The sequence below is a fragment of the Varroa jacobsoni genome, unplaced genomic scaffold, assembly GCF_002532875.2.
Source record: "Varroa jacobsoni isolate VJ856 unplaced genomic scaffold, vjacob_1.0 scaffold_1182, whole genome shotgun sequence".
NCBI lineage: Eukaryota > Metazoa > Arthropoda > Arachnida > Mesostigmata > Varroidae > Varroa > Varroa jacobsoni.
In genome coordinates, this window is record NW_019214084.1 from 41,130 (window position 1) to 63,451 (window position 22,322).

The window sequence follows — 22,322 nt, forward strand, 5'->3', positions numbered from 1 at the left end:
AAAGCATTGCTACAAGAGCGGTCGAGAAGAGGCTGTTTGCTAACACTTCCCGAGAGTTACTGCTGGCGAAGCAGTGGTTCGTGACAACGATGGTTGATTCCGAAGTCCCTATCGACTGTTTGTCGCACTAGCCGCTTTCTGTCGCCTTCCATTGACCTGCCTACACTGACCTCTCGAGTCTTGTGTTCTCTGGGGCCATTAGGTGTCAATACGACTAGCGTAGGGGCTCGGTAAGGCGGCCGTACCGTACTAGCTTTGGCTGAAGGTACAGTACCGTGGGCGCGCGTAGGGTGACAATAGGGGGGCTGGCCGTAGGAGGTTGGTCGCTAGGTCAACCGCCGGACAACCGCTGAGAACCAAAGGTAAGACGGTCGGCGTTCAGTCAACTGATGAGGTCATCAGCAGCCCAGAGGGGCTTAGTCACTTTCCAAGCTGGCGGAGCTGCTAACCCATTTACACTAGCTTCAGCTCTTTTCCTGTTACCCTCAGTCGACCAGTAGACCACCTACCGATGGGCGTACGAACCTCCTAGCAGTACCAGTAGGGAGAGCAAGAGAACGAAGATAGCGGGCAAACAGGCAGGCAAGCCTCGTCTCCTAGAAGTAGTCCCACCGGGACGACTGGGCAGATCACCTAGAAGGTGAAGGCCGTCGACCAGCAGGGCGGATGAACGAACGCGCGCAAGAGGCTGGAGAGAAAAATGGATAGATTGAGGAAAAACGTGTAGAAGAAGTAAGGCACCTCAGTCTACCCTAGCCGAATCCAGCCAAGCCGACTGTGCACGGTATGAGGCCTCGATCTGTCAAGGCTTCTTTGGCTAGAACAGGAGGTATAGCAAAAAGAAGAAGAAGAAGAAGAAGAAGAAGAAGAAGACTAGGTAGCTAGTAGCAACAGAAAGCCAAGCCCCAGCCAAAGTCCCATCTCCTCACCCCAAACCTGTCTCTTTGCGCCCCTGACTATGCCTACTGCCCATCTGGGCTTTATATTTTACCCGACAGGTTTAGCCAACGGCTCTGGTCAACGACCAATAGTCGAGCGAGATGAAAGTGCCACCAGTAGTGGGTCTGCTGCTGCCGCGGCCACCGATGCTGCCATCGGCGCTACGTCGAGACCAACACACGTAACGCAACCCACTGTAGCGGTTCAACGCGCAGAGCAAATGGCCATAATAAAGGCGGCACCGCTGCCGCCGCCGCTGCTGTCGATGGTACCGTCGTTTCAACAGCACTAACTTATCTGGGGTCCTGCAGTTTGGATGTGCCGGGCTACGTTCTATAGTAACATCAATGCGAACCAGGCAGTTGTTCCCACTGCGGCTAGTACGGCCAGCGTTTATAGAACACAGCTATCGCTACCGACACTCAAAGGCTGCCCGCTCACTAAGACAACTTGTTCTGTCCGCTATAGTACAGCGGTAACTACCACCCCTTGTACCGCTACAGCGACTGTTTTTTCTTCTATTGCTGGTAGGCATCACTGTACAACAACTCGAATTCACGACGACAACAGCAACGGTGACGGTAGCAGTACCCCCTGGCAAACGTAAAGCAGCTTATATTATATACAGTAGCTTGTATTTGTTGGCGACTCGGAAGGCCGAGATTTGTACGCGTAGTTGAATGGCTTCGTAATGCCTTCCGCAGCTCACAACAAGTAAAGGAAGAAACCATGCAACAAATAGAATTGCTCTAATATAGACTGCCTGAACCAACAACAGCAAACGAAGCTGTTGCCCAACGACACAGAATAGCAAGTAAAAGGAGAACGCGCAAGAGTAACGTGGGGCGAAAAACACAGCGACGTCATAATGGGACATTCGTGTAACGCGACCATTAGTGAGTAGACATATTCTTAAAAAAATAGATATTAATTCTTAAAGTGTAATCAGAATAAATTATTTTCCTTTGAACGCTAACTTCTGTGCCACCCTTTAAGGTTTTTCCTCGCGCGATTAATACCTATTGAAAAGTTCATTTTCAGCGACAGATTTCTTTGTCTATCTACTCTCAGACTGGAGACAATCGTGGTTAACGCACAATAACGTGTAACTGAAGTTTTGTGAAAATATTTATTAGCGTAATTTGCCCTAGTTCATTTTACCTGGGCATATTCTGTGCGATCAGATCTTAGTCTCCCATTAGGGGGCTGTGGCAAATCTAGCGATGCATAGAGCAGCGGTGGTTGAATAGCTTGGCCACCGGCGCCACCCCCGATTGGATGCTGCGCTCCGCCGTTGTGGGCGCCACCGTGGGCACTGCCGTGGGCACCTCCGTGTGACGGTGGCTGCGTAGTCGGAAGAGCTGGTCGTTTACTTATCGTTACATCAGGTTTCGGTAGCTGAAAATAATTGGGGCGACCCAAAAACAAGCAATATCCTCTCCCAGTTAGAATTGAGAGAATAACACTGAACAGTGATGAAAATATGCAAGTAAATCACAGCGAAACTTGCTAAGCTAGCATCTAAAGGTGCGTAGATAGACATGTTGACACCATTGGATAGGCTTTTGCTTTGCAGCAGCGGTTGTCGGGACGAATTGGTCTGTTTGCCGCCGGCTACCATTATAGCCGACGAGTAATCAAAGGCAGACGCTTAAGGACGATGCAAAGATAAAAAGATAAAGAGCAGAAGCGAGGACAATTCATAATGTGTCTTGACCTATTTCGTGCCTTGCAAACGCAGAAAAAATCTTTTCGATTGGAAATTCGCCTCAACCTTAAACGATGAAATTATTGAGAAAAAAAGCAATCGAGGCTGCTTCCCCGGGAAGCTGATGGTGGCTAGACAATGCGAAAAAGTATCTATCTCAAAGTGCACCCGGTTCTAATCACATGTCCCGCCGTCAGTTCTTCCTCTACACTCAGCTCTTCCTGTCAAAAAACTTGTATACGAGATCCAATACGATGGGCGGTTGTCACGCGATTCAGGAAAGGAAATTCTTCCTCTTTAGTTTTCAGCCCAAAAAGAGACGTGCATCGTACGCCCCGGTTTAATAGAAAAAAATATGGGCCAAGGGGTTTGTTCATACCAGCCAGCCGATGTCGATACTCAGCTACCACCTGGTCTTCGGCCGTGTACCCACGCTATTTTGGTAGGACACTAAATAGTAGGAAAAGGCTGCTTTCGGTCTGGTGTTCGCTATAAAAACTGACCACTCAAGGGAAGGATGTGTTTTTCTTTGTTACAAGAAAGAAAATTTTCTAGCGGAGTTGTCGTCATAGTTCTCGCCACCTACTGCAGCTATAAAGTCGTACGTACCACTGGCACTTTAATAGAGTTTCCATCGTAGGCTCCTGCTACTCCTGACGTGGCCAGCGAAGGCGCTTGCTGAGCCTGACCGTTGGCCTGACCGTTGACCTGACCGCTCCTGCCGGCGTAGAGTGCATCCGGTGGAATGGCCGCCGACTGGTTGCCCTTAACATTTTTCGACTCCTTGGGCGTGAGCTTGTCCCGGGAGGTGTTGTGACCCCCGGAGGGCTGCTCACCCGACGATGCTGAACCGGAGTCGCTGTTGGGGTCATTCTTAAACATTCCTGTGGCGTCTGCAAACGGAAATTAAAGCACGTGATGTTAAATTCTCATTGCTGTTTCCATGCGAAATCTGCACGATGTACGCGCCTCAAACGAAGAACATAGACATAGACACTGATATTTGCATCGAGAACGCCTATTTTGACCGAATCTATTTCTAGTATTTCCATTTCTATAGATGGCCATCTGAGTTATTGAACCGTATCGTTTACGAACACATAGATGACCCACACATAAATTTAGAAGCGTCTACAAACGTCGTTTAAATAGCATATACGTTCCACTCGTTTTCAATCCCTGAGTATATGAGAAACACACGGTTGATGTAGCATAAGGTATTCTAGATAACACAAAATGAGAACCACAACCGCATATAGAAAGCAAATATTTTATTGATCAGTACTAACAATAAGGTAATTATTATTCTCATTACCGTAATAATGATAATACTTTTTTTTTACTATAATGTATTAGTTAATAATAGTAATGCTTATAACAATATCTATTCTTGTATCTACAAAATGACTTTCATTATCTCTCAATATATTACACATTGTCGCGCGCGATTTTTTATAATTTCACCGCTACCTGAATATCTGTGTGTGTGTATATATATATATAGACATATATATATATATATATAGACATATATATATATATATATATATGGAGCAGAAACACTTTAGTATATCGTTCCATATTCTGTTGGGGTTGCATCATTGATTGGGTCATCTCATTAATGGAGCCAGGTGTCATGAGTCAAATGACCTACTATTAAGAACGTAATCATCTAACAAAAACATTTCGCAGATCTAGCAAGCGTAGACGTCTTCTTCCCTTTGACGTAACCGCTCCATCCTACGCAACAATATATGAACCCAATATAAGTATCAGAGGGCAAATTCGATATTAACAGTTTATATTTTTATACAAATAATAATATAATGTCATAATTTCTTATTATAATATATATATATATATATATATATATATATATATATATACATGCAAAAATCATCAACAAGAGTACTTGTTATGATAATACTGTGAGTGTTACAGAGGTTCATCATTAACGACATTGTATAGAGATACTGTATGTACGTATATACACAATACCCGTAGCTCAGTGTACAGTCTAACGTGTGTATTGTGTATAGCATTAGCAACTTATGGTCACACATATTCACAGAAAAACACGCACGCACAAAAGGAGGTGGTGAACTTTCTGTTCAAGTTTCGTAAATTTTTCTAAAATACATAAATAATTACTAAGCAGATTCTTGCATGAGATAGCCCAATTTATGTTCACAACGGCACAAGGGCCACTCACGAAATGCAAATTGTAGAAAAGCGCCATTGTTAGATGGGATATAAGATTTTTGGGTAATGTGGTTGTTGTTAATGTTGTCGTCATTGCTGAGACGGGAGCAGACCCTTTTCACTGCTTCCTTTTGCCTTTGTCATTGTCCGCCTTCTTTACCAACGTGCTCATTGTCGGCTTTTTTTTTGTCTTCTTGTATTTCTCCTCGTCGTCGTCGTCGTCGTCGTCGTCGTTGTCGTGTATGGTATTGGCATTATCGAAAGCAGCCCCCCTAACCGGTACCACCAACGCTCCGGCTCAAGCACCCCGCTTCACCCCGTTCCTTACCAAGCCCTCGGATCCCTTACTTTTCACGTATGTACATTTATTTGAGGCCCGGGAAGCACGACCACGTCGTTCCCGCTGTGCACGTACTCTCTTTCTCTCTATCTCGTCCTTTGCGTCTCTCATTCCCAGACGGACGTATCATACATACCAGCTACCGCGCCTCTGTTCGCGCGTTCTTCTGATGCCGCCCCCGCCGCCATCACTATCATCGTTTTCGGACGTTGTCTCGTATACTCGTAGATGCTACGATACGAGAATGGCAGAAATAGAGCAATCATAACAGCAACAACTGTGATAGTGATGCCCGCAAAGCCAGCAACAGCTGCAATAGCAGCATTAGGAACTATGGGAACTGTAACATCTTTCGCCCGTTCCCGACAAAACGAGTTGTGTTTCTGACACTGACATCCGCGACGGGCCCAGTTTCTGCGCATGATCGAAGCTCCACATTATATGACTTCGACCAATGGCCCCAACAGCAACAGCAGTAGTAGTGGCAACGCGAGACAACGAAACAAATAGCCGATGGCTTGTCGGCTCGATCAACACCAACTCCGCGTTGTCACCACTCGGAAGAACTACCACTTGTCTTTGTATCGCACCATAGGTCCTTCCGGCAACCCTACTCCGCCCTTTTTCTTATACTACACTATTGGTACTTTACACAGTGACGCAAAAGCGCGATAACAAAGGGGACGTCAGTCTGCTCAGTCAGCGACAACAGCTCGCCAACGCCACGACAGCCTTTGATCGTCACGAGCCGCCGTCCGCGGCGCTGATACCAGTAGTCACGTGTAGCTCGGCCACTTACGCCCTTTCTCACGTACACAAACAAACGAACCAAATATCGCACGTACAATAAGTACGTATAGTGCATCTTATATTACATTCATTCGTCTATAGATAGTCTCCGCTTACGGACATGCGATGTAACGGACAGCCTCTAAACGATCCGGTTTTACTTCAATTTAATCATCAACTCGCCTTCCATTCCATCCCTCGATTCCACATACCCGCCAGCTATCTTATTCTATTTCTTAACTACACTCGTTAGGTTTTGATGTATTTAACGTTCTGCTCCGCTTGTTTTTGCACCTATAAGGTGTTTCCCTATTACTGCTTAATAGTGCAAGGAATATCTTGCCCATATGGGTAACCACATTCGTTAGACTGGTATAAGTGCAAGACCCCACTAGATCATCTCTAGTTAAATCGACTGGAGAGCCAAGCAGGGCAGGTTTCGCAAATGATGAGCTTTCATCGACATCAGTTAGAATGTTAGTTCATGGAATGATTTGACGATGACCTGGGTCAGGTTTATAGTCCATAGGGCCATTGCTGTCTAACATTCGGAGCCATTCAAGGCCCTCCCTATCTGGGCAGCAGCAGCAGCAGCAGCAGCAGCAGCAGCAACAACAACAACAACAATGGAACCTTTAACACTTGCACACACTTTGGTTGGAATGGCACCAATACGACTGGTTGGCAAGGAATATTTTCTTGGAAAGAGAGAGAGGGAGGGAGAGAGAGAGAGGCAATATGGGCGAAGCGCATCTGGTTCAGGCCAACTGCACCCTGGTAGCAGGACCCCCGCGGCCGAGTGGATCTGTCTCGTCGAGGAAAACTCGGGGTCGCTTTAATGTCACGATTACCCATTCATCATCTTCGTAGAGCTGACCCGACCGCATCGAGTCCAGGGTCGGATATCACAAGCAGTTCGGCATAGGCATTTTGTAGTCCGTACCGGCAGGCAGCGCTGATTGGATCATTTTGCCTTTAGAATTTACACCTGAAAAGTCCAAGTGGGCGAAAGAGACCACCGGAAACAACACAAAATTGCATTGTTATTGACGCAGCTTATTAAACCGAGAACTAGTTCTTATTATCCAGCGGGCGACATAAAAAATAATGCGGCATTGCGCGAAAGACAATATCGTTGCCTTTGCTAATTGTGAAATTTGCCGTCTACATTAGCGGAAATAAGTGCGACTGTTAAAGGCATAATGTGTGTATGAACGAGCGATGCAGTAAAATTCAATTAGTACATTGCAGTATGGATTTAGGATAGGGTCGAACTAATGAGCACAAATAGAAAACGAAATTATCACAGAGGAAATGGGACGACTCAAGAAGTTTAGCCGAGAAAAGTCGTTCACCGAAGAACTACCACGATGGGTAAGGCTATACACAGGAGAATATGATTTTAAAAAATCTATGAAAAACTAGCTTTTAATGGTTACCCTACGTTTACGCCCGTTCGAGGATTCATCTAAAAACGATCACTGACTGGGCTTGAAACACAGCGTACGTCAAGTTACACAAGCGTAATTATGTCTTTTAACATCATTCCGTAAAGGGTTCATGTCGGAAGATTGACTTAAAATATCGCTCAGTATTTAGGTGAAAATTTCTATACAAGTTCTATTGTCATCTTTCGCTATCACCTATGATATGCTACCGATCACATGTACTTCTTGGTCGCAATATTGTATGGTAATTAGCGAAACGTTGGTGATTTTAAGAGCAAAACTGGGAGGTAGGCTCAGCATCTAGGCACACGTACACATCAGGCACAATACAGTTAGGGTTGGGATATAAAAATAAAACGTTGAGCAGAAGTGATAAAGACAAATAATGATGTGACTGGTTTTGACAGCAGTAGCCGCAAAGTGACCAGGGGTAGGGTCATTGAAACGATAGCAGTTAGTTTAAACAATAGCAATGATAATAATAATAACCATAGTTGTTATTATTAATATTGTTATAAAACATTAAATATTAGCAATGCAGGGTAACAAGTTCGCTATAACCTGTGAGACGTAAACGATAAAGGACCGTTACATCTTGCCAGCATCTTTGTTGGGGTCAAACTTACCATGAGAGGATTAAACCAGGATGGGCTTGTATTGTGAGCCGAACGTGGACAAACGAAAAAAAGCTACATTTGTTTCTGCTAAAAAAGAGAGACAGGCAACAGAAGTATCAAATCCGATCGAGACTGTAAAGTAAACAAGCATTGATAATGATTGCATGCATAAAGAAAATGGAATTACATCACAGAGTCGCGTGGCTGTCTCCGTCATCTCCGGGACAGTAATATTTAGCACAAAGAAAAAAAAAACCATATTGCATGCTTCGCTAATTCGCTGCATGGACTGTTCCTAATTTTGACCTTTACTGAGGCCACGGGTAGAACCAATACGACGGTCAAAATGTAGTTAAGTTTTGCCAATCTACCTAAATCGGATAACTTAATCTAAGCAAGTAGAGACGTTTGGGCGATGCACGACGGTCGATCCACGTAGCTTATTTAACCCTAGGGATAGACGGTAGTTTCGCAGATCGTAGTAACGTGTCGTCGACAATATTCGATACCGGGCTGAGATATGTACAGGCGCACTGACAGCGACCAAATCGTTGGGACGTCACCATTAAGGAAGGCCGACCGCTGTATCAGACTGTCATTGGATTAATTTAGAATTCGAAATTGTGCCCTATGAGATGACGATAAACAGACCCATTAAATGATTTCGATAATGTGACGCGGCCAATTAACAAATGCACTCGAAGTCGTTATTAATGATCGAGCACGTGTGCTGCAAGGTATTGAAAAAGATGTCGGATCAAATTGTACAAAAAGCTCTGATACGCCTACCAAGTCTCAGAGCATGCCGACTGGCCATCGTCGGCATTGGTGATATGATTAACGCACACAACAAACACAAATTCGCTTAAACCGAACATCTGAATCTAATAATAGATGACCAACAAGCGAACCCACTAGAAAAATTCTGGAACTTTTTTGCCACCGAGGAAACTTCACAGAAGCTCGTACGCCAGATGATAGGGCTACACTTCATTTATTATTGGCGTCTTAGTTTAGAAGTCTAACTAGCGTTCAGGGCTCATCAAAAACACAGACAACTAAATGTGTCGACAATGAATTGTCACCACAAATATGACCAATCTTCATCATGCTAACAGCTGCAGCTATATGATTGTTTAATTCAGAGTTAGACATTGTGGAAAAACTAGCTGAATAAATATAAGTCAAATGGGAAAGTTTCTCTTTTTTGTGCCATACGGGGAGTTAGAGTCTACCCAGGATACGTACTATTTGTCCATAAGAAATATCTATATGATATGATATGTGTCATTTCTGCAGTAATATGATGGATTTAGTTCTTTCTTAGTCTAACGCCTCGTATTGAATAAGATCGGGCATGTATTGAATTCTACTATTACTATACTTTAACTAGCAGACGGAGCCTTAGAAAAAGAATGAGGACATAACTTTAGCGTTCAACAGTAACTCTCATATAACATATAGTTAACAAATGACATGATTATAAATCAGAGACACCTGGATCAGGTTTTGTTGACAGCTCAAGAAACTTATGACTAGCAAAGGTTGAAATAGACGCAAATGCGCGTAAAATCCATATTAGAGTGTAGTAAAATTCAACGCAGAGTCGGGTAGGATCAACGTAAACATGCAGCTCAATTTTAACGGGTACATAATAGGCGATACTAAGCAAGATACGAGATACGTATATTTATTCAATCATTTTATAAATAAGCAATGACTTTCAACATACATACATAGGTTTGCATTCGTACAAGCAATGTTATGTCCACCCCTATTGTGACAGTTCCTAGTTAACGACTAGTCATAATGTGGGCCGCACTTGAGATTATAGACAGCTATTGTCGTCATTGTAAAATACTATATGGCTCTTGAAAGCTTCACGCGTTTTTAAGACGTACATTACATAACTCTTCAGTGTTAAACGGAGTTATCGATGATAGCTTAAAGATATGTCGTCGTCAATACTTGTAGTAAGCTGTAAACTATGTAGGACTGTTCGACAAAGCTAATAAAATATAATGTGGAAATTAAAATTGTAGTGCTGAGTGGACCCTGTTTGACAAGAAAGCCACATAAACCCAAATGCTCCGATATATTTATTCGATCCTTAGTAACAAAAAGGCTTATCGTATAGATGTCCTAAATGCACAGTTCCCTAAATGCTAACCCTTGTAATATGCCAAATCTGAACTTTTTCCTATTATGGCGAACGCTCAAAGTTAAGTAGGTAGTTCAATATCAAAGTTATACATCTTTTCGAATGCTACCTGTCTAGACGAAAATCAAAGTTGGTCACCACGGAAAAACGAAGAATTTTGTCTAGGACCTTATATCTGTCCCCTTCGTAATAAAGTAGCAGAGTCAAATTTATCTTATATTATTATACGGCTCCTCAAAAAGTAGATTCTTAGTTATTCTAGAGCTTGTAGAGCCAAATACAGGAGTAACTAGACGGCGTTTTTAATGTTTGGTCCATCCTCCTACATTCGCTTTCTCTTATACCATCAAAAATCAGATGCTATCTCAAAATCTAGCTTCCAGAGTAATGGAAAAACGTTCCGACGACCAGACGTTTGCAACGTTAATGCTATTTAAAATGTAAATATCGTAAAAAAAAAAATAATCGTTAGGGTCCTAATGTTTGCTTTGCAAGAACGATTTGGAAAGGCGCGCTTTACGACAGAAACCGAAGACGGCTTCATTGTGCAGTGGGACGACTAGGACGTGAATCATTTGCAATGGAATATAATCCATCTGTGTAGAAGTTAGGACAAGTAAAGAGTAAAAAAAAAAAACATATCTGAATTGATGAATCACAGCGAAATCAATAAAGCTTTAGTATTACTCTTGTGGTATTTGATAAATGGCAGCACCTAAACAATAAATAAAACGTAGATTCCTCTAATTTAAACATTTCGAGGAACTTTGCACCAGCTTGTTTCTGAGAAAGCTGTTCGCCTTAAAGTAGTTGGAATATTTTTTCTTTCGCACACAATGCCGGAGCAACTCGAGCTACTTTTGATGAACGACGCGCAAAGCGGTGCACACAAGCGTTCACAAATAGGCTGCAAGTAGACTCCAAGCTTTACAGTCGATATCTAACTTCGAAACGTATCTTCTACAAAGTAACACAAATCAAAGATTCTACTACCGGGCTATGATAGATGCTTTACGCCGAAAACACGCGCAATCGACAGCTATCACAATACAGAGCACTAACATATAAATTATCAAGTATCCTACGTTAGCCAACCGCGACCTTCGCAAATAGATGAATAGCGCGGCTACTAAACTAAGGAAACCGTTGTTAACGATCGAAAACCGCTAATAGGACCTTAGCAGGGTCAATTAACGCAACGGTCAGAGTAAATATTCGCAGTGATATCGATTCATTCTAATGGTATTTATTATATTTCTTAATTGTGTGTCTCTCTGTGGTGTCGCGAAGCCTACCTAATGTTACGGGCATTCGTGACCTTTAGGTCATGCTTACTTCTTACGCACCGAACACAAATCCAGGCTAGCGGAGCAGCACGACGAATTATTTACAGAAAACAATCCTCACTCTGTTCCATTGAAACATACTAATGATTATTTACCAGAAAACCAACAAAAAGATGCAATGTCATATCATTGTATATTGGCGTAGCAAATTTTGCTGATGAAATCTGTAGGTATGAAACCGATCCAGGGAACAGGAGTAAAGACGTGCTAGCGCCCTACCGTATTCTTGTCCTGCGATAATACACTTATTACGCCACATTTACTTACTATACTTTCGGCTGAAGCACATCTTTTCCGAGCGAATGAGGTAGACCAATATGGTTAGGAAGAGGAGCAGGAAAGCCACTCCGCCCGCGGTGACAGCCATCACGAGGCTCATTGATACTGGCTCTGTAAAAAAAAAAGACACGGTCATGCTTAAATTGAAAGTGGTCATAGTTGCTTAAATATACATCGATAATAAAAGCTTTTTTTCTTTATTCACAAAAAGGTTACACTTATGCCGTGTGTCCACATGCAGACCTGCAACCCCAAATCGCTACTTATTGAGTTTTTGATGTAAATGCTACCGCCACAATGACTCTGATTATTTACCATGCCGCTGAATACGTCTTAGTACGCGTTGATGAAATATGGCACGTGCATTTGTCGACTCTGTTTGAATGATAACGTCCTAATGTGATCATTGAGACCGTTGAAGGCTTTTCTAGGCTGTTCTTGGGCCATAGACCACGGACAGCCTACTGGACCTGTTAATCCTATCACTACAAAAGTAGCACTAGAGAAGTGTCAATCCTGATAAACTCTCAACAACTCTGCTAAAAACATTACGAAAACCAAATAGGTACACGTATGCATATCTGTCAAGGCGTGTCTATAATCTGCTTTTACATGCGGTACCTAATCTGTTTGCTATTACTTCATACGGATATTGCTAGGGTTATTATAATTTTATCATAGGATACCTATGAAACGGTACAGTAAGAATATGATAGAACGACTAAAATCTGCACCAGTGATAGCTGCATCTTTGTGGTCACCATGGTAACACACTCAAAAGGGTGTATATAAAACACCCAGACTGCGCCGTTTCTTATCTTGCACCTTACTATCCGTTATCGTTGCGACGGTTTCCCTTTTACAGTTGGATATTGAAAATCCTGTGTTACGAAGTTATGAGTTTCGACCACTTTAACAATGTTTCGGTTGTCACGCGACTGTTACGTTCGCTCCTTAGCAATTACCCCTTTGTTCAAGATATTGACTCTGGAAAGAAAGTGAGATAATCGACGACCCCGAAGGAGTGACTCGGGCAAATCGACATCGAGCGTCTACATACAGCTAAGAAAAACGAAAGCCCGTGAAAGCTTTGGACATGGGTGCAGAGCTCCGAACACGAGGTAAAGAACCTGAGTGGCCTTTCTGCTATCTCGTTCTTGCTCTCGGCCCTTTCCAAGGCTTGCAACCTGAGTTTTTCGTGCAAATTGATTTACTTCTTTGCTCGATGGCAGCGAAGACATAGGTGGAAGAAAGATGAATTTGTCGCGTTTAACCCCTTTCTCGACCCGACCCAAGGGTTATTTCTCGAACTCGACCTTGCTCCAGGACTTCTTTTCTGGACCCGCTTTCAGACGTCCCGATGCTCCAGCTCGAGCCGGACTTCCATTTGCTGCTTGTTCATCCTCGTGCCTGTTCACGTTTTCCTCGACTAGATTTTACCTTCCCAGTTCGGTTTTGCCGTGGCAGAAACTTAATCAGAAGGAGCTCCGTACGACATCCTTTTCCTTTCCGGCCTCTGCCGTTTTACTTGTTAACACCGGAATCGCATATATCGAATAGCACGGTTCACAAAATATCACAGGGCCAACACTTGAAATAGGAATAGTTACTTATAGTTTGTAAAACCGGCTACCGTAAAACCATCAAATCGAAACAGAACTAATTCATGGGCGGTTTTTTAAGCAGACTGTTGTCAGAAGTTGCAGTTGGATGTTCTACAAAAGGCCTTATTTCTATCCTTGCCCTAAATTCAAATGATGAGATTGAAAAAGGAGGCGTACTTTAGATCAGAAAAAAGAATGCTCATAGGCACCTTGCAGTAGGAGTGCTTTTCAAATTTTGCCTCTTTGCGGTACGTTTGTAGATTGAGGTCAGGCGTTATAGGAATGGTAATGCGGAGAGCAATACGGCGAAATCGTTTCAAGTATTGCGGCAGAGGTAACGGTGTGGAGATCATTCGCTACTGCACTGTCAAGCAGGCAACGGGAATTCTAAGAGTTGCTCGACTACTAGTGCTATCAATTGTAGAAATTTACACGATATGTTGGTTCTGGGACAAAGTTTCGAGTTCCGACCCGATGGTCGGCCAATCAACGATTGCCTTTTCCCCAATACGCTCAATAAAAACCGGTCAAAGTATGCCTCGACCTGATTATATGGACGTGCCATGCCAGACCGCAATGGGCCGGCCATATCTACACGTATCGTCATTATCATCGTCTGTGACTACCCCTTCTCTCTATCGCTGCCCGTGATGGAGGTTGTTTATACTCTACATATGTGTGTAAAATTTTAGTAGCAGTACTATTCTTATGATGAGTAAATGTAGCTTACAACTCCTTTACAGTATCGTAGCGAAGTTGTCGAAAAAAAAAAACTAAACATTTTATAGTTATATGCGTACCGACTCTACGATTATTAGAACGCCTATTAGATCAGGAAGCATATATAACTGTGCAAGATATCTACTATCAACTCTGAGAATGAGAATCGCAGCCGATATGCATAGAAAGGGAAGTCCTTGTTCCAAATCTTCTGGCTTAAAAGGTATCCTTACTTTCAATATGATGTAGCTAAGCATAGCTATATATATATATATATATATATATGTACTGAGACACGATTGATACCCTTTTAGGATTTTAAGGACATCAAAGTATCTGCTGGTTCACACCCTATTTGCATAGCATAGGAATTACTCAAACCGGAGAACGATGTAAGACTCAACAGAAAGCAAACGCGAGAGCTATACCACGATGTCGTTACATTCCATTAAGTTAGAATAACCATATCTATTGTGCATACGTCGCACATAAATAATGAGATCCGAGAATGACCATTATAATGTCAAGCAAAGCGCAGCTATTCGAATAGTTCCTACCCATCTAGTACTCAATCCTGATTTGCCTTGCAACTCTACGGAGCACAACAGAAGGGTTACCATTTAATTTACGATGACAAATAGGAGATAGGTATTCCTTTTTTGAGAGAGACGCCCGCTTCCTTTCAGCATTGGCTATATGGCATAAACTGAGCTAGCGCCCTCGGGGCGAGTTGGAAACTGGCGCCCTTGGAAAGGGAAGGTAAGTTGAGCGTAATTTGGTTTTTTAAATAGCAGACGATTTGGTTAGAAGTACTACTCATTTCCGCCAAGTCACTTCACTTGCTCGGTGACAATTAATTCGAAATTTTACTTATAAATTCAGAAAACTGAACTGAAGTTAACGCGTGGCTTGCGGAAACGCCACGAACGAGCACGGAAACAACGCCAGACAGAGAAACGGCAGAGGGCGTGGTGGCCCACCTCGTTGAAGCCGCGCCCGCTCTCAGTATCCGCCTGCCACGAAAGATCGACGGCCGAGATCCAAGCAAAACGTCTAAACGCGGCATCGCTCGTACAGAACGACGAACTATGCATAGGACACGACATGGAAACGACGATGCAGGAATCGGCAATGTGGCACAAACGTCCTTAGTAATCCTGAAAATAGCTGCAGCCACTATCCTATGCGTTAAGAAAACTCTGCTAAGACTGTACGAAGTCTTTCGTGTGTGGCAGTTTGCCTTTGCAACTATTTCATTTCATCAGGCAAAATAAACCAGTTCTCTCAGCTATTTTGGCAAAGAAGTCCTAGCCAGGGCAGCAGTGAACAAATAGCTAACATATACACTACTTCACTGAGATAAATTGCGCTCGTCTACACTCCGCCGTACTAAGTAAGTGTATATAAATAGTATCTACGGGTCTTAACTAGTTAGTAAGTTTTCTCAATTACCAGCGTGTCTGTATGTCACGCATCGTGTTCCAACGGTGTCTCTAGCCATAGTTCCTGCCGATCAGGGCCGGGTTTGTCCTGACTCGAAAATTACACCTTGTTCCTGGTATAAGTGTAAGAAACAAAACTAGTCTGCTGGACCCAGTCGCAGCTGGCGGGCGAATCAAGGAATCGTAAGCGTTCTCATCTTTTGACATAAATCACTAGTAGCGGTGCACATATTGCTGATAAGTGGAAAGTACCCTAAGAAGCGACAAACTTTTTTGGGTTCGCTCATCTGGTGGTTCTCTTTTGTGCATTTTATAATGGGCTTCGTACGCGTGTGAGCAGACCCTCGTTTAATCATTACTGTGACAATGCGAGGCCCATTGTAGTCGATGAAACGACAGGCGAGAAAGCACTCCTCGGCGCTACGAAGCAGCACGCGACAGGAAGCCTTCATCAGGTGCGAGATGTGTGGTGCATTAAACTAATGACGTTAATGACGGGTGCCGGATAAGGCCGATGCTCTTTAAAGCTTCAGTTGCTTCACTGAGATCAGGGGAAATGACTTGCCGTAATGACGGCAACATCGTCAACCTAAGAGTTCCACTGAAGCAGCTTGTTCAGGAAACAAATTCTTTTTGTCATTGCTAGCTCCCTTCGACAAACCGGCTGACCTGTACAAACGCCACGTCCAACGATGACGATTGGACTTTACGTACATGAAAACTGCCATTCTACCGCTACGCTTTCGAGAGATACCACGAACTTTTCTTAAAGGGTACTATAGGGAGGACGACGATTCGACAATAAAAACCGATACGCGATGCTATCAAGCAGTGAAGCGTCGATCTATGACAGATACCGTTTCGAATCATTCACAGTAGCAATCGAGCATTTCGTCAGAGAACTTGTGTAGTTAGCAAATACCGTTACCAACCAATGTTAAGCTGACACAAGTTCAATTTTATGAATTTTTGGATGCTAAAGACAGCAGAGCTAAATTGCGTATTAAGACCCATCTTTCTGTTCAGCTCCAGCAAACGTATGTATAATTAAATGGATGGATGAATTACATGTCCGACATTAGCTATCTACTATATACTTATATCTATGAGAATTAGCTTCAGTAACGCAACAAAATCGATCATGCCACAAAGTATATTGTTAATTAGCTTAATAATCGAATGAATTATTCAAAATGTGATCATTTTAATTTACTATACTACTCCAGCCGTGGTCTACTCAGCTCAAGTTGTCTGGGATATACAGCAGTAGAGATCATTAACTCGCTCGGTTAACGAATTCCAGAGAATACTTACGTGCAACGTAACAAGTTACCGTTTCGTTAGAAAAACTACATAGTAATAGCATATGAATCTGGTGGCTTGCCAAAAGCTTCGCTTACCTCTGACGTCCAGTTCGACGATGTGCTCGGTGGTGCCGCGGTCGTTTGTGACATTTAAACTGAAACGTCGCGAATCGCCCTTCTGTACACCACGTACGGTCAGACGAGCCTCATAACAATCCTCACGTTCCTCATCCTAACAAATACAAACATGCGCGTTCGTACGACCGCCAGGTTGTCCACGTACGAAGCAATATGAAGCATGGACAGACATATTTGTTAGCTAACCCCAGACAGAGTCGATTTTCATTACCAAATGCTCACTTTCTTGCCCTAGCGGTTGCGTCTGTTAGCGGTTCACAAATCCACTAATATGAAAGAAATTGATTCAGCCTGCGTATATGGTACAATCGTTTTACCGTCAACCCAACGTTGCCACCTAGACGGATTACGACTGTGACAAAAAACAGGTTTAGCACCTAATACTGTTTCATTTACCCTGTTAATACAAAAGCTTGAGCTAGTCTAAATTATCTGACATTGACCTAACATCAAAATGTTCAGGTTGTTTTGACAAGAAAAGCCGTCGGCACAAAAGGAATCATGAATCCCGGACTTCAACACCTCTGCCAGGCAAACACGCCCAAAACAGAGTTTTAGCCATTTAACAATAACACTTGGTACGCTCCTTCCAATAGCTATTTACTGTGATATATTGAGTGCTCATATAATTCTCAAAAGGCAAAACAACCTATGGAGGATTAGCTAAGCTTTTTATCGTTTTTAAGTTAGGCCCATGTTGTTCTCTATACCCATTCCTATCTACCTAGTTGTACGCATTGATTGGAAGTGATAGAGGAAACATTGCGCAGAAATGTATCTCAGAGGAAACCGTACAGCAGTAATTTTTGAATCTAAAATCGTCAACGTTCCCTCAATCCTGCTAGTTCCATCGAGTCCCCGGCCTTCCTAGAAGAGCAGAGATAAAAATGACTCCACCTACCTAACAACAATAGAGAAGCGTCTTATGAAATACAGAATGAAACATTATGTGTGAAGTAAAGCAGTTTTCAAATATGCACTTCTTCCGTCCGTTATTCTTTCCGTCCAACAGTCTGTGGAGACTGTTAGACGGAAAGATGAAAATGCTGATTACGACCGGGAATCCAAAATGGATAATATAGGGCTTTTCAAAGATAATTTTGAGAATGTTGTTCCAACTTAAGAGGAAACTGAAAGATCCTATTTTAATGTATTGTTATATCTACTTGTTTGGTACAACTTATATACCAATAGGACGACGTCATTCGATATCATCATGGTTTCGACCCGATAATTACTCTCGGTCACTTTCAACTGGCTGGAGTCGTACTGGAAGAAGCTTTTTGTTTTCATCTGCGATCGCCCCTTTTCTTTCCTGCATCTTCGTTTATTTCTACTGCTGTCGTTGAGGCGACTGCTGCTGTGAGCACGGCAAATTGGACACGACGGCAAGGTCGGTAAAGCCGAACAGCGGTGCTAAGCCGTCATCGGAAGATTTAGCTTGATCACATTACCACACTAAGACGATTACGCGACCTTTATACACTGGAGTCGGGGGCTTGCCCATTGTAACCAATAGCAACAAAAGGAAACCACCTAGCATACAAAGGCTTTTCTTCTCTTGCCTCGGAGTTGCTCCTCTGCCCCTGCCATTCTTCTACGCACTATTTTTGGGTTTGTACCGTTGACCCCGAGTCTGTTTTCTCCGCCTAGATCAACTTATTCGATTGGCTCGTTCGCTTCTGGGGGGGGGGGGGTTCGAACTGAAACGCACAGCATGGTCAGCTGGCACAGCTCGTTGTGTGCTATTCCTCTGGGTATTGACGATATGTGGCCAGGTTGACCTCAGTCGCTATTATTCATGATCTTATAGCTTATATGTAGACTGTTCCTGTGTATGAAAACCGACGTAGATGCTTTACACCGTGTTCCAGTGTTTCGTTTAAAGCTGCTCATCCCAGTTCAAAAACGTGCCAAAGGCCGGAAGAGGTAATGAAACAGAACTTCAGCAGAGCGCCATTACTTATTCTTGTCCTAATAACAGGACATGGAAACATATATCGACAAGATATCGGCTGTATAGACTGTATAGTACTGAACTTTGAACAATTGGTGGACAGGTCGAAAATGTATAAGGAGAACGCAAACGCGCCGGGAAAAGCGACACGGGATGCTTTACGACGATCCCGAGTGGAATAAGCAAAACCGATGCGTTATACGACTGTGCTGTTACTTTCACGTGCTGGGTTTTTACTACAGTAACTAATCTAATCACCGTTTTTGTGACGACTGTTGCTTCCAATATGGAAGTCGTTGATGTAAACGTAGTCGTCTTCGTCGTTGTTTTAGAGAGATAACTGACACCGCGTTATCCTAGCTGCCAAATGGATGCCCCAAGGGAGGTGGCATATTAGCCCGCATTCCTTCTTTTCTTCGACTGCTGATAGTGCATTTGCTGCCTTTGGCAGACCGATCGATTGCACCGCCAACGAGAATGACTGCCCTCAGCAGCAGTAGTTCTGCTGATGGTAGTGATGGAGTGCGACGCCGGGGCAAAACCGAAGGATGCACTATCTGCTTGAGCACGCCACAGCCACTGCTCACGTGCCGAAGCCACTTGTAGACGTAAGGCACGTCAGACCCGTGGAAGCCATAGCCGCGACACGGTTGTCGTCGTAACCACAGCAACAGAAACTAGAGATGGACCGTTATACTAGAGCCAGTACGAAGGGAACGAGTATGATTTACCATACAGCTGTATTCTTATATTCCGCATAAACTTGTGCTATATAAATAGCGGGAAAAACCTACATCTCACTCAGTGCTGACATATCGTCAGAATGACGAAAGAAGACAGGCATACAGACGTAGAAAAGACGGAAAGTCTGCCATACTCGGCCTAGTTTGCCGCTTTGTATATAGTAAATAACAGAAACCAGAACTACTACTGTCATAAGATTTAAAGGCTTGCCTCTCCGAGAGATAGCTAGATTGGCATTGTGTCAATATCTATATTTGATATCGATAACAACGTAACACTAAGACAAAGGTCTTTCCGAAAGTAGCCCATTAGCTTCGTATCATTTCGTCATTTTAGTGGGGGACAGACAAAAGTGTGTCGTAGTTGAGTACTTACAGCGATGAGGGGGTCTGCAACATATCTGAAGAGAGTTTTTCCGGCTAACAGTGACTGACTACCCCAACTCCATGTGACGTCACGTGGCCTAGGATCTGCGCAAAAGAACACAGCTAACAAGGCATCGTCGTCGCTTCCCGCCACCACACGATCGCGCGTACGGGAATGTTCTGTCATTACCTGTGGGGGACCTGTTAAAGGAACGTTGTCTCAGAGTGAAATCTCGAATTTAGGCCGTCCTGTATAAAAATGTAATATTTCTAACGAGCTGCTGTTACAATAGATGATAGCGCTTGCTACTGGGATAGTTATTGGTGGAAAATAATCCAGGTTCACAAAAGAATTATGGTTTTCAACTAACGACTACGAAAATATAGTGAAACAAAGGTCGTTCATTCCTACCCTTAATGTCCACCCGTGCTTCCTGCGACTGTACGCGATAAAGCTTTCCTTTTATCTCGTTGGCCGCTTCACAGATATAAACTCCCTGATACGCGTAACTAGCATTGCTCACCACGAGGGTGGACTCGCGACCTCGCATATTCCATACCTTCGGGTCCCGTCCGAACCGCTGGAGCCAGCTGATCCTGAGGATGACGAAGCGCGGCTAAGTTACTGTTATTTACATTTCTGACGTAATGTTCGATTAGCATTGAAAGAACTGAAGAAACAACGCTGGATGAACTATTCAAGCCCAAGTTCCTGTATTTTTATCTTTATGAATTAGCACATGCATCAGCGTAAAACGGAACATAACTGTAAGACCAACTGTCTGAACACAAACGATTACGACCACGTACTTCGGTGTGGGATTGCCTTCCGCTACACAGGTGAGTCTAATCTGTTCCTTCATGTCGAAGGTGAGAGGTGAGGGCGGCTCGATCCTCACTATCCTCGGCTTGTCTGAAAATTCAACGGTTCGACAGTCAGTCAAGAAGCCACTAGGTGATTCTTGTTGAATTCTCAATGTTCCTGAGACTGAAGATGCCATTCGCCGCATCATAAAATGTTCCCTTTAAACACCCCCCCACCCACCGCTGTGTGCATACACGGGTCGAAAACCTTTCTGCATAAAACTTCATTCGAATTATTAATTATCAAATTAAGCCTCCTGGCGTTTGTCTTCTATGCAAGAGGCCAGAAGATCTAAATTGACAACGAGAAGAAGGCCAGTGATGAACCTGTCACACATTCACGAACTCAGTCGATAGGTCTTATACCACCATAGCCCCTGCACAGGAAAGGCACACTATAAGCGATAACAGCGAAATAAATGAGTTACTTAAATTAGTGACTGGCAGAGTAGTGGCGACGGTGGCGGTGCTGCTGCTGCCAGTTTAGCCCCCGGGGTAGACGATCGTAGTGGAAAGAGCCATGCGAGTGTGAAAATAATCTCGCTAGCTGGCTTATCGAGTAATTTTTACTCAATCCGCAGCTCAAGAGTACAATAAACGAAACCTCATCGAAACACAGGCTGGTCGGCTGGCTAGCCACTTACAGAGGCTGTAGCCCGAGCTCCGCTTTCTCTTCATTTATTAGCAACCATACGATTGTTCTCAGCGGACTAAGCATACATGACCGCTATCCATTGTGCTATAATCACGCACCCCAGAACCAGTCTCCTCCGGCAACGTCTGTTCGTTAATTTTTATTAGAAAAAGCTAGGAGCGAATATGGGAAAACGCCTTTGATGTTTTTCACCGGTTTTTTTTTATTCAATCATCATCAGTAGAAAGTAATTGACTGTACCGTATACGTTTCAGTCCCGCTAACATAACAGAAAAGCCCATTGAGACGAACGTCACGAGACGTAATAGCGCGCACTGGATCCACACGTGTACTCGTAGGATAGTGACACTAATCATACATCTGATTAAGGCCGTACTAGCAGCAAAAGCTTACGAGAATATCGGAGTCGGTAAAAGTTGTGGAAACTTCTGATGCCACAACTTACCATAGGATATGTACCTATCATCGAAATGAAGTGGAGCTTCATTATGTAATGCAGGTTGGTTGAAGCGGATTGTAATTGATCAACGACATGCCAAATGACGTAACGCGCTCTGACGCACGTATAATCTATTTGGCTTATCAAATTTTCCTGATTCAATGTACATTTGAGGTAACACTGAAAATCAGATTTTGCGACTTGTAGGTTATCTTCTAACGTTGCATCTGGTGGCCGGCTGTTTGCGGCGCGGGACGGTCA

At 43.4% G+C, this 22,322-nt stretch overlaps 1 protein-coding gene across 1 annotated transcript in view; it reads right to left on the reverse strand.

Moving 5' to 3' along the window:
• Positions 1-22,322, reverse strand: part of LOC111267418 (kin of IRRE-like protein 2) — a 57,814-nt gene that overhangs the window by 4,569 nt on the left and 30,923 nt on the right. The window contains exons 9-15 of the mRNA XM_086971321.1: positions 20,914-21,016; positions 20,516-20,700; positions 20,114-20,304; positions 16,996-17,131; positions 11,818-11,940; positions 3,257-3,540; positions 2,101-2,337 (exon numbers count right to left, since the gene is read on the reverse strand). Of these exons, the coding sequence (XP_086827447.1) occupies positions 2,101-2,337; positions 3,257-3,540; positions 11,818-11,940; positions 16,996-17,131; positions 20,114-20,304; positions 20,516-20,700; positions 20,914-21,016 (1,259 nt within the window). The remainder of the gene's footprint in view (positions 1-2,100; positions 2,338-3,256; positions 3,541-11,817; positions 11,941-16,995; positions 17,132-20,113; positions 20,305-20,515; positions 20,701-20,913; positions 21,017-22,322) is intronic.